This window comes from Salmo salar, chromosome 21 (genome assembly GCF_965601325.2).
Source record: "Salmo salar chromosome 21, fSalSal1, whole genome shotgun sequence".
Classification (NCBI taxonomy): Eukaryota; Metazoa; Chordata; class Actinopteri; order Salmoniformes; family Salmonidae; genus Salmo; species Salmo salar.
The window spans coordinates 13,393,976-13,408,040 of NC_138311.1; the positions used below are offsets into that span (position 1 = coordinate 13,393,976).

General features: G+C 42.1%; 1 protein-coding gene across 1 annotated transcript; it reads left to right on the forward strand.

Annotated features, from left to right (window-relative positions):
• Positions 1 to 2,236: 2,236 nt before the first annotated feature.
• Positions 2,237 to 4,264, forward strand: LOC106581841 (C-X-C chemokine receptor type 4). The gene is made up of 2 exons (XM_014164248.3): positions 2,237 to 2,391; positions 2,700 to 4,264. The coding sequence occupies exons 1-2, from the start codon at positions 2,374 to 2,376 to the stop codon at positions 3,750 to 3,752; spliced, it is 1,071 nt and encodes a 356-aa protein (XP_014019723.1). The 5' UTR covers positions 2,237 to 2,373; the 3' UTR covers positions 3,753 to 4,264.
• Positions 4,265 to 14,065: the final 9,801 nt, after the last annotated feature.

The window sequence follows — 14,065 nt, forward strand, 5'->3', positions numbered from 1 at the left end:
AATATGAATACTGAGAATACCTTAATGTTCAGACATGTTGAAACAAACAACAAAATAAACCAGAGTCTTTAACAGATGTTTTACGTCGGTAAATCAACCTATCGGCAAAGAGAACACAAGAAACAGAGAGAAAATGAAAAGCTCTGTAAACCAGACTGTATTCCTAATTTTTCAGTATAGGAATCAAATGGGTATGTACTTGCATTCAAGACAAATATCCATGGAAGAACCATATTGTGTAATTAATCAAAACACTTTTATTGAAGACCCACCCATTTAAATATGCTGCAACCAGTTGGCATTCCTTACAGACAGATGAAAAGCATATTTCAAAAACACTATATTTTGGGTGGAAACCCAAAAGTCAACAACAAAGGGTGTATCTCATTTTCTATGTGGTAACAAAAATGTGAAGGTGATATTGGAGTGCTTCAATCATGATGAAAATGTTCTCTGCTAACTTGCTGTGGGCCATGGATGAGTTGTGACTGGAAAACAACCATTGTTGACTCAACCTCTACAAGACTCTGCTTATTCTTCTCTTTATCTCCCCTGCATTCTTACTTCATTTTAATACCCATTCTTGACTGAAGAGCCCTCTTACGGCTGTTCACACTTCTGATTTGTATTGTAAGTAGCTCATAGTTATTTTGTATTCTGATTGCCGAATGCTATCTGCAAGCTCCTGCATCTTACACTGGGGTTTGCAGACCTGCAGACTTTTTATGCAGTCTTTTGGAAGAGAAAAACATTCGAGATTGTGCAAAAAAGAAAAGTGCATGCCAATGAAAACAACAAAGAGAGTGAAAATATCAAGTACATTTATATTTTTTTAATGATCTCCACAAACATTATATCTCTCAATCTAGCATTAGGGTCTCTAAAACCAAAGTGGGTTAATTTACATGCAAGGGTCACTAGAAACAATGTGGGCAAGACTAATGTATTTTACAGTAAATTCTGTTGTTCCATGCATGGTGGATTATCTACTAAAACACGAGTGTACATAAAATGCAATGAATAGTTGGGTAAACATTTGTACTGAAGGCACAAAACGTGTTTGTAATGGTCTTCTTTACCTTCTATGAGCCCTAGAACAAGGTTTTCAAATCTGCATTCACTTCCTCCAAAAGGAGGAATTTACCATTTTTTTGCAGTAAATATTTCTGCAATCTCTATTCATTATTGCGTGTGGCGTGAAATGGTTTTAGAGTGTGGGGTTTGATGTAGGAAGACACTACTCTACATTTAATCCATCAGCACTTCTTCAACCATAGCTTTCGATTTCAAAGGGACAGAAAACAACTGTTTGCCAGTGGCTAGCTTTGATAAGAGCAGCACATCCATTCCCATACATTGGGCAATCTCTCTCTCTCTCCGGCCCCTCTCCTCAGGAGTCCAGGACCTGCAGAAAACAGAGTTGAGCCAAAGTGAGAAAAAAAAATTGTTAGAAGGGTTCCTAATAAAACTGCTTCCTCTTCTCCTATCCACATCAACTGGTGGTCTGCACTCTGCACTATGTATAGTGTTCGATGGGATTGGTATGGTGCATAAAAACACTTGCTTTACAACCCACATATGTTGAACTGGTGAAGTGGATGGAGTCATTGAATCAATAAGTCATATCAGATTTCAAAGAGGATAACTTTGCATGCTATACTCAGCTATTTGGTTACAGAGTGACCATTTTTTTCCACTAAAGATCATAGTGACCTGCCCCCTTGTCATCACCCAACCCTTGCTGGGGATTACTTCAACTGAAATAAGAGATGGTGAGAGTACTTTGGTTGAAAAAGGGCGAGAAGAATGGAGTTCAGGGTTATGATCTGTCTTGGGAATGAGTACATAAGGGAGAGAGGGATATTTCAAACCCGTTGGGTCAATCAGCACTTGGAAAGTGTAGACACAACAGTAGCCTACTTAGAAAGTGACAACCTGTGGAAAGAGTCGCGGCTGGGTTTGGAGAAAACTGTTATCAGACAAATCACATCACAGCAAATGCCTGACAGCACTCCAAATCAATGTTGAGAGGAGCATCGCTGATTTATTGTGAGAAAAATACATAGCTGCACCGTGCACGGAGATTCCAAACCCCAATTTAGGCGTCATTCAAAATCATGCGTAGAATCGGTCCAATGTAAAATACGGGCTACTTAGATTTCTCATAGTCTACACATTTAGGGGGCGTCGGCCACTTTTGTGATAACCCTAAAAACGGCATGGTGTCACACGCGACCAAGGGCTCCGCCTTTGGGAGGAGCGCAAGGGGTTATTGCAAGGGGAGTAGGCTATTTAGGCGCATTCGAAGCTTCAGGTCACCAAAGTTGCTCATACACTGCACCCGCGGAGAAACAGTGCTCTCTTTCAGTCACGATGTCTACTTATTACGAGGTGAGTTTACCATTTCAGTCATTCAAAAACGTAGCGAATACTCTATAGATGTAATATAGGGATAGGGCTATAGATCGTTTTTCTGTAGAATCAATTAGACAATGTTTCTCAGATTATATCGTCAATAATTGACTTCTATTTTTGTGTGTATTTCATTTTCTCCAAGTGAATTATGGAAGTTTCTCAAATAGAGCAGATGTAGCCCTATAATAGGCATACATTATATTTTCACAAACAGCTAATTATTACATTTAATAGACGTATTATAAACTATTATAAACTTACACTTTCTCCCCCTATTTTTGCAGACCATCATTTTTTACAACGACAACAGCTCGGAAGAATCAGGGGATTATGACTTGGGCTATGAGGAGCCGTGCAACAGAGTCAGTGGTGATGATTTTCAAAGGATCTTCTTACCGACAGTTTACGGAATAATATTCCTGTTAGGAATCGTCGGGAATGGACTGGTATTGATAGTGATGGGCTACCAGAAAAAGGTCAAAACGACTGATAAATACAGGCTGCATCTCTCGGTGGCTGACCTCCTATTTGTCCTCACTTTGCCTTTCTGGGCGGTGGATGCGGCCAGCAGTTGGTACTTTGGCGGTTTCCTCTGTACCGCTGTGCATATGATCTACACCATCAACCTGTATAGCAGCGTCCTCATTCTGGCCTTTATCAGTGTGGACAGGTACCTGGCAGTGGTGCATGCCACCAATAGTCAAACCACCAGGACGTTTCTTGCAGACAGAGTGATCTATGTAGCTGTATGGCTACCTGCAGTGATTCTCACTGTGCCTGACACAGTGTTTGCCACAGCTCAGAATAGAGTCTCCAGAACCATCTGTCAACGCATCTACCCCCAGGAAACTAGCTTCTACTGGATGGCGGGGTTCCGTTTCCAGCACATTCTAGTAGGCTTTGTCCTTCCCGGGTTGGTCATCCTCACCTGCTACTGCATCATCATCGCCAAGCTGTCCCAGGGGTCCAAGGGTCAGGTGTTGAAGAGAAAGGCTCTCAAGACCACTGTCATCCTCGTCCTGTGCTTCTTCAGCTGCTGGCTGCCGTACTGTGTGGGGATCTTCGTGGACACCCTGATGTTGCTCAATGTGATCTCCCATAGCTGTGCCCTGGAGCAGAGTCTGCAGACTTGGATCTCAATCACAGAGGCTCTGGCATACTTTCACTGCTGTCTCAACCCTATCCTTTATGCTTTCCTGGGTGTTAAGTTTAAGAAATCTGCCCGGAATGCACTGACTTTCAGCAGTAGATCAAGTCATAAGATACTGACAAAAAAGAGAGGACCCATTTCATCTGTGTCAACTGAATCTGAGTCTTCAAGTGCCCTGTCCAGTTAACAGTCACCAACCTATGACTTTTAACCTTCAGGTTAAAACTAAGCTATAATTTCAGGGACTAACTACATTTTGTACAGTTTTTAAAGATTTGTCTATTTGTAGTTGCCACTTGAGTATTCGTTCTCCGTAAATCAAATGGTTGTATGTACATAGACGATTTAAATCTACAGGCAGAGCCTGGTGGCCATTGACTTGTCAAATGTATATTTTACTCCTGCTACATTTCCTTGCAGATCATTATAAAGGATGCATTGTTCTAGCAATATGCTGGGACATGCAATTCTTCTTCATACCTGCTACGGGATACTATCTGTTTTCTTTTAAAGATCTGTACATAGTTGTTTGCCTTTGTGTTCGCACTTAAGTTGTGCGATAAGAAGTTATTATTTATTGCTGTCGCTCATGCTGAACGGTTTTTATTATTATTTTGTTATTAAGTGTTTGTATCATTTCAAAGTCATTGCATTTTTGTTCAAGTGTTCTAAAATAAAAATTTGAGAAAGGACATGTAATGGCTGTGTGGTGTTAATTTATTCCCCAAAAATGTTCTTGCAAGTGGGTGACTGATGTTCCCTGGGGGGCAAGGAGAGGTCTGAGTAGAGGGGGGAGGTGTGTCAGGTCTCCAACACAAATGCCTCCACCTTATCTGACTGAGGAGGACTGACCAGAGAGCCTTGTAATTGCAAGGACATCTGTGAACTTTTACATCTTAATCAGCCGCGGCAGTACAAAAGCTCTGAGGTTGAGTCAGAATGAGCACCCATATGGCTTCTGCTGGAGTAAGAGAATAATGAGTGTTTAGTTTAGTTAGCCTAAAATGTTTTTAAAAGACCGACTGCACCCCTCCCCCAATAATGTACTGAGCGCGTAATGGCTCAGTGTGTTTCAACTCAATGTCATTTTTAAACTGAGTTTATGATTAGATGCTGAACGATGTCCACCAACCAATCCCAGATTGGTCCTTTGTTGATGTTGACGAACAAAGATTGAGATTAATAATGGATTTCATCTAAAGGCTAAAGAAAAAAAGTTGTGATAATAATACAATAGGGAACACACTGATAATTTTTCATGGACTTCATGTAGGCCCATAGAATTTGAAACGAATAAGAAGACAGACACGTTAATCGTTCTTAAACCATTGGTGAATGGTGAATGTATTCATTTGAAATGATGAAAGGCTGATGATCAAGTTGGAGACTGCCATGGCAGCCACAACAAAGGATGCCATGGCAAATGAAATAGCTGTATGGCTTCACTGCATTGTGGTGTTCACAGTCATTTCACCAGAGTCCAACTAGGATGCATTACCATATCTTTACATTAAAAAAGGTATCAAGTACCCCCATCTGTCCCAGAAGTTTATGCTTATTTTTTTGTCTAGGTTCTTATAGTCTGCTCACAATAAAACAGGATGAAATAAGAAGGGCTTTTTCATTTGTTAATGTGTTGGAATGTGTTGGACCAATTTAGCATAAGAGCTCAGCTGCCTGAATGAGCTGAAGGAGAACTGTGCCATTCACACTCCATTGAGTTCAGATGGGCTCACCACTTCTGGTTCTTAACCTTCACCTGGATACCTCTATATCAGTGGTTCCCAAACTGTGGGGCGAGGGGTGGACAGGGAGGGCGCCCCCCCCCACAACAAAAAAAATATACATATTTTTTTTAAAGGAACTCAGTCTGGCTTTAAACTTACTCTTGAAAATTGTAATAGTGGAATGCACAAAGTGCAATTTCAAAATTGGGTAGTTCATCTTGTTATGTTAGCCATTGCATACCTTAGAGAGATATTTAGAACTTGTCAGAAATGTCCAGATCAACTAGCCCATGTCAGCTAATGTTTTTATATTTAGGATTTTTAGCCCATAGATATTGTATTTTTTTTGCCACTTAAATATCACATCAATTCACATTAGACATGGCAAAATGCAGAGAATTGCAGGAAATAAGCTTTAAACCTGCAAAATTCTCTCCACCAACAAGAGGGGTGTGAACAGTTTGTGTCATGAACAGTGTTTCCCAATGCTGGAAAGGGGCCAAGAGTTAAAAAGTTTAGGAACCTCTGCTCTATATGACAGATGGGAGGCTTCCGGACTAGTTTAGAGGATACCCCAACTTCATACCATCCTACAAAGCTTGTCACTGATCAAGCACTTCTGTTTATACACCATCTAAAGATTTTGGTGATGGAATATCAATTCCTTTGATATGTAATCGGAAATATATTGTATTGAAATGATACAGAAATGATTTGCTTATTTTGTCAGAAGAACAATTCAGTTTTAATATGACCATCACGATCATCACTATCCTCTAATTTAGACGGAATAATTTAGATGTACCTTGATTACAACACAAATCAATGATTTGAAATTTAAATATTTTTTGTTTTAAGGTAAGCGTTTGACAAAACATTTTGAGTCAACATTTGGATGTTTTGCCCTTTTGAGGGGTTAAAGGCTGAAGCTGTTGACATGCACAGGACATTGTGTCTAACCTGGGTTCATTATCAATATGCATTCAACTGTTGATAGGTTCCAATCGACGGACATACTGTATAAAAATCAATTCCATTGCAAGATTCTATCTTTAGCTATGGTGAAACTTGTCGGATGACATTATTGGGGAATAGCAAGACCACCTTCATATTAACCTTATGGAAGTGTGACATAGTGTTGTGAGTTGGGGGCTTTGGTAAAACAAACAGACAAGGTACCTCTGGGGTGTTAACCTATTATTAACGGTTACATTGTTTTAGTTGGGAAGTGACCAGCAGGAAGACTGTTTCCTGCATCAGGAGCTCCTGTGGCCAACAGTCTGTGAAAATACTCAAAATACTCATTAATGTAAAAGAAAAGGTCAGCGGGGTCACACACTGGGGAAAAACAGTGCTGTATACATCTTTTTGTATTGGACCTGGGTCAAACACAAACTACTTGACACTCATTTATTTCAAACACTTGAGCTGTACCTGATTTAATATGACTGGTACAATAGATGTGTACATCTATTGTACAATGCGCACCTGTGACGATCGTCAAAAGGAGTGGACCAAAGCGCAGCGTGGTAAGTGTTCATCGTAGTATTTATTTACCTCAGAACACTACAAACAAAAGGAACAAACAATGAATACGACTGTAACATCTTGTAGGCTTAACAAGCAGTACAAAATAAAGATCCCACAACTACAGGTGGGGGGGAAAGGCTGCCTAAGTATGATTCCTAATCAGAGACAACAATAGACAGCTGCCTCTGATTAGGAACCATACTCGGCTCAAAACAAAGAAATAGACATCATAGAATGCCCACCCCACACCCTGATCTAACCACATAGAGAAACAAACCCTCTCTCTCAGGTCAGGGCGTGACAGCACCTTGAATGGGGCAGAAGTCCATATGTTGTTGTGATTCTGGTTGGCCAGGTAGCTACCAACAATGCCAAAAAATGCAATGTAGGGAATCTTAAGTGAGTCGTTTCAGATAGTTTCATCTTGTTTTTGATACCATGTCTTGTTTCGAGGTGTTTTGACTGATTTCATGTCAATGCTAATATGGCTAAAATTTGCTAGCTAGCTAACTAATAACTGTAGTGATGTATTTGAGAGACAACAAGTGCTCATTGTGCAAATGTATTTGTTTTCAAAAAACATTGGAGATGAAATATATCCTACATGACAATTGCGCATGGTGATGTTAGGCTTGTGTGTGGCTGATCGGCCATGGAAACCCATTTCATGAAGTTCCCTACGAACAGTTCTTGTGCTAACATTGCTTCCAGAGGCAGTTTGGAACTTGGTAGTGTGTTGCAACCGATGACAGACTATTTTTACGCACTAACACTACACGCTTCGCACTGCTTTGCTTTATCTTGGCCAGGTCGCAGTTCTAAATGAGAACTTGTTCTCAACTGGCCTAACTGGTTAGATAAAGGTGAAAAAAAAACTTGGTGGTCTCGTTCTGTGAGCTTGTGTGGCCTACTACTTAGTGGCTGAGTGTAACGCCCTGGCCATAGAGAGGGGTTTTTGTTCTTTATTTTGGTTAGGCCAGGGTGTTACATTGGGTGGGCGTTCTATGTTATTTTTCTATGTTTTTGTATTTCTTTGTTTTGGGCCGTGTGTGGCTCCCAATCAGGCACAGCTGAAGTTCGTTGTGGTTGATTGGGAGTCACACATAAGTGCATGTTTTTCCGTTGGGGTTTTGAGGGTAATTGTTTCTGTTCAGTGTTTCACCTGACAGGACTGTTGGCTGTTAGTATCTTATTTTGTATTTGTATAGTGTTCCATTTTATAATTAAATATGATGAACACTAACTCCGCTGCGTTTTGGTCCACTCTCTCTTCAGACAGCCCTTACACTGAGCTGTTGTTGCTGCTCCTAGAAGTTTCCAGTTGACCGGGGCAGATCTGGCAGGGCATAAATTCGACTGTTAATGTTTGTCTATGGAGATTGCATGGCCATGTGCTCGATTTTATACACCAGTTAGTAACGGGTGTGGCTGAAATAGCCGAATCCAAAAATTTGAAGGGGTGTCCACATACTTTTGTATATATAGTGTAGATCACATGCTCAAATCAAATTGTTTTGGTCACATACACATATTTAACAGATGTTTGTGTTCCTAGCTCCAACAGTGCAGTATCTAACAATTTACAACAATACACACAAATCTAAAAGTAAAAGAATTAAGAAAAATATAAATATTAGGACGAGCAATGGCGGAGTAACATTGACTAAAATACAGTCGAATAGAATACAGCATAGTCGGAGGTCATTAAAACTCGGTTTTTCAACTACTCCACAAATTTCTTGTTAACAAACTATAGTTTTGGCAAGTCGGTTAGGACATCTACTTTGTGCATAACACAAGTCATTTTTCCAACAATTGTTTACAGACAGATTATTTCACTTTTAATTCACTGTATCACAATTCCAGTGGGTAAGAAGTTGACTGTGCCTTTTAACAACTTGGAAAATTCCAGAAAATAATGTTATGGCTTTAGAAGCTTCTGATAGGCTAATTGACATTATTTGAGTCAATTGGAGGTGTACCTGTGGATGTATTTTAAGGCCTACCTTCAAACTCAGTGCCTCTTTGCTTGACATCATGGGAAAATCAAAAGAAATCAGCCAAGACCTCAGAAAAAAAGTTGTAGACCTCCACAAGTCTGGTTCATTCTTGGGAGCAATTTACAAACGCCTGATGGTACCACGTTCATTTGTACAAACAATAGTATGCAAGTATAAACGCCATGGGACCACGCAGCTGTCATAACGCTCAGGAAGAAGACACGTTCTGTCTCCTAGAGATGAATGTACTTTGGTGCGTAAAGGGCAGCATCATGCTATGGGGGTGCTTTGCCGCAGGAGGGCCTGGTGCACTTCACAAAATAGATGGCATCATGAGGGTAGAAAATTATGTCGATATATTGAAGCAACATCTCAAGACATCAGTCAGGAAGTTAAAGCTTGGTTGCAAATGGGTCTTCCAAATGGACAATGACCCCAAGCATACTTCCAAAGTTGTGGCAAAATGGCTTAAGGACAACAAAGTCACGGTATTAGAGTGGCCATCACAAAGCCCTGACCTCAATCCTATAGAAAATTTGTGGGTAGAACTGAAAAAGCATGTGCAAGCAAGGAGGCCTACAAACCTGACTCGGTTACACCAGCTCTGTCAGGAGGAATGGGCCAAAATGTGATGAAAGAAATAAAGTCTGAAATAAATGATTCTCTACTATTATTCTGACATTTCACATTCTTAAAATAAAGTGGTTATCCTAACTGACCTAAAGCAGGGAATTTTTACTGGGATTAAATGTCAGGAATTGTAGACAACTGAGTTTAAATATATTTGGCTAAGGTTTATGTAAACTTCCGACTTCAACTCTATGTAAGAATGCTATTAATTGACTACAGCTCAGTGTTCAACACCATAGTGTCCTCAAAGCTCATCACTAAGCTAAGGACCCTGGGACTAAACACCTCCCTCTGCAACTGGATCCTGGACTTCCTGACGGGCCGCCCCCAGATGGTAAGGGTAGGTAACAACACATCCGCCTCGCTGATCCTCAACACGGGGGCCCCTCAGGGGTGCGTGCTCAGTCCCATCCTGTACTCCCTGTTCACTCATGATTGCACGGCCAGGCACGACTTTAACACAATCACGACTCCAACACCATCATCATTTTGCTGATGACACAACAGTGGTAGGCCTGATCACCGACAACGATGAGACAGCCTATAGGGAGGAGGTCAGAGACCTGACCGTGTGGTGCAAGGACAACAACCTCTCCCTCAACGTGATCAAGACAAAGGAGATGATTGTGGACTACAGGAAAAGGAGGACCGAGCATGCCCCGATTTTTATCGACGGGGCACTATCGGAGCAGGTTGAGAGCTTCAAGCTCCTTGGCGTCCACATCACTAACAAACTAACATGGTCCAAGCACTGGCATAATGGTGGGTGTAGCTGGTGTATGCAGTCAGGCGCAGGAGCGCAGAGAATTGGGAGCAACGTAACTTTACTCAGAATAATGAATGGTGCAAGATAAAACACTACACTTGCCCAAACACAAACATCAACTTTTACGCACGGGCAAAAAACAGCACCCGTCGAAATAACCAGTCACCAACATTACCGAACATGACATAAAACAATCCCGCACAACACCATGGGGGAAACAGGGTAAATACCTGACCAATAATAAGGGGAATGAAAAACAGGTGTGTAGAAACAAAGACAAAACAAATGGAAAAGGAAAAGTGGATCGGCGATGGCTAGTAGACCGGCGACGCCGACCGCCAAGCGCCGCCCGAACAAGGAGAGGAACCGACTTCAGCTGAAGTCGTGACAAGCACACCAAGACAGTCGTGAAGATGGCATGACAAAGCCTATTCCCCATCAGGAGACTGAAAATACTTGGCATGGGTCCTCAGATCCTCAAAAGGTTTTACAGCTGCACCATCGAGAGCATCCTGATTGTTTGCATCACTGCCTGGTATGGCAACTGCTCGGCCTCTGACCGCAAGGCACTACAGAGGGTAGTGCATATGGCCCAGTACATCACTGGGGCCAAGCTTTCTGCCATCCAGGACCTCCATACCAGGCGGTGTCAGAGGAAGGCCGTAAAAATTGTCAAAGACTCCATCCACCATAGTAATAGAATGTTCTCTCTGCTACCAAACGGCAAGCGGTACCGGAGCGCGAAGTCTAGGTCCTAGAGGCTTCTAAACAGCTTCTACCCCCAAGCCATAAGACTCCTGAACAGGTAATGAAATGGCTACCCAGACTATTTGCATTGCACCCCCCTCACACACACACACACTTCTACGCTACTGCTACTCTCTGTTATTATCTATGCATAGTCACTTTATTAACTAAACCTACATGTACATATTACCTCAGTTACCTCGACACCAGTGCCCCGCACATTGACTCTGTACCGGTACCCCCTGTATATAGCCCCACTATTGTTATTTACTGCTTCTATTCAATTATTTGTTATTCTTGTCTCGTACTTTTTTTTGTGGTATTTTCTTAAAACTGCATTGCTAGTTAAGGGCTTGTAAGTAAGCATTTCACTGTAAGGTCTACACCTGTTGTATTTGCCGCATGTGACAAATACAATTTGATTTGATTTAATTTGATCACATCCGGCCGTGATTGGGAGTCCCATAGGGCAACGCACAATTGGCCCAGCGTCCTCTGGGTTTCGCCTGGGTAGGCTGTCATCGTAAATAAGAATTTTCTCCAAACTGACTTGCCTAGTAAAATAAAGGTAAAAAATTTGAATCAAATAAAAACATAGAACATGGAATGGATAATCAACGAGGGGCTATGCATTCTATGGAAAAATAATGAATGACATGGAAGGTCTGTTCCATGATTTGCAACATAAACAAAACATGTAAAACTATAGAAATTGAATTCTACCGTGCAACCATGCCACAGACACCGACGTCATGCTTCCAGACAAACGAAACACCTTCTTTGCCCGCTTTGAGGATAATACAGTGCCACCGTCGCGGCCCGCTAACAAGGACTGTGCCCCCCCTCCTTCTCCGTGGCTGACGTGAGTAAAACATTTAAACGTGTTAACCTTCGCAAGGCTGCTGGCCCAGACGGCATCCCAAGCCGCATCCTCAAAGTATGCGCAGACCAGCTGGCTGGTGTGTTTACGGACATATTCAATCGCTCTCTATCCCAGTCTGTTGTCTCCACATGCTTCAAGATGGCTACCATTGTTCCTGTATCCAAGATAACTGAACTAAATGACTACCACCCCGTAGCACTCACTTCTGTCATCATGAAGTGCTTTGAGAGACTAGTCAAGGATCATATCACCGCCACCTTACCGGCCACCCTAGACCCACTTCAGTTTGCATACCGCCCCAACAGGTCCACAGACGACGCAATCGCCATCACACTGCACACTGCCCTATGCCATCTGGACAAAAGGAATACCTATGAAAGAATGCTGTTTATTGACTACAGCTCAGCATTCAACACCATAGTACCCTCCAAGCTCATCATCAAGCTGGAGGCCCTGGGTCTCAACCCCGCCCTGTGCAATTGGGTCCTGAACTTTCTAAAGGGCCGCCCCCAGGTGGTGAAGGTAGGAACCAAATCTCCACTTCGCTGACCATCAACACTGGAGCCCCACAAGTGCGCGTGCTCAGCCCCCTCCTGTACTCCCTGTTCACCCACGACTGCGTGTCCATGCACGTCTCCAACTCAATCATCAAGTTTGCAGATTACACAACAGTGGGTTTGATTACCAACAATGACGAGACAGCCTACAGGGAGTGTGGTGTCAGGAAAACAACCTCTCACTCAACGTCAACAAAACAAAGGAGATGATCATGGACTTCAGGAAACAGCAGAGGGATCACCCCCCTATCCACATTGAAGGGACAGCAGTGGACATCACAGACAAACTGACATGGTCCACTCACACAGACAGTGTGGTGAAGGAGGCTGAAGAAATGTGGCTTGTCACCCAAAACCCTGACAAACTTTTATAGATGCAGAATCGAGAGCATCCTGTCGGGCTGTATCACAGCCTGGTAGGCAACTGCACCGCCCTCATACGCAAGGCTCTCCAGAGGGTGGTGCGGTCTGCACAAGGCATCACCGGGGGCAAATTACCTGCCCTCCATGACACCTACAGCACCCGATGTCACAGGAAGGCCAAAAAGATCATCAAGGACATCAACCACCCAAGCCACTGCCTGTTCACACCGCTACCATCCAGAAGGCGAGGTCAGTACAGGTGCATCAAAACTGGGATCGAGAGACTGAAAAACAGTTAGATATTACTGCACTGTCGGAACTAGAAGCACAAGCATTTCGCTACACTCGCATTAACATCTGCTAACCATGTGTATGTGACAAATAAAATTTGATTTGATTTGAAATACACTGTGTGTTATAGGGAAATATATAATTGTAAACTGGGTGGTTCGAGCCCTGAATGCTAAAAGCCGTGGAATTTCAGACCGTATATACCATGGGTATGACAAAACATTTATTTTTTACTGCTCTAATTACATTGGTAACCAGTTTATAATATCAATAAGGCCCCTCGGGGGTTTGTGGTATATGACCAATATACCACGGCTAAGGGCTGTATCCAGGAACTCTGCGTTGAGTCGTGCTTAAGAACAGCCCTTAGCCGTGGTATATTTGCCATGTACCACACACCCTCTGGCCTTATTGCTTAAATATACCACAAGTATGACAAAACATTTATTTGTATTAATATAATTATGTTGTTAACCAGTTTATAATAGCATGATGGGTGTTTATGGTATATTGTCAATATACCATGGCGTTGTGCATAAGAACAGCCCTTAGGCGTGGTATATTGGCATTTTCATATGACCTATAGCCATTGAATTCTACCATACAAATATACTGTGTGTTATATGGAAATAATGCACGCTCCAGAATGACCTTCAAGCCAATCAGAAACAACTATTCAACAATGCCATGGTATAACGTTAATTCAAATATGTAAATCATTGTTATTTAAATATGTTGGTAACAGTTTTATAAAAGCAATAAGGCATGCGAGGCAGTGCTGTATCATGAATACAGTCACAGGTCAATTGGTTGACTGGCCCTCACAGGTAAATGGGTTGACTGCTCTGGCGCAACAATTCCATTTACCTGGGACTGTATTTATGATATAGCACTGCCTCCTGTGCCTTATTGCTTAAATAAAAAGTGTAAACATCCATATTATCGATCTTTCAATATCATAAAAAAAAGAGAGATTTCCACAGCTCTTGCGGAACTATTGTTCTTT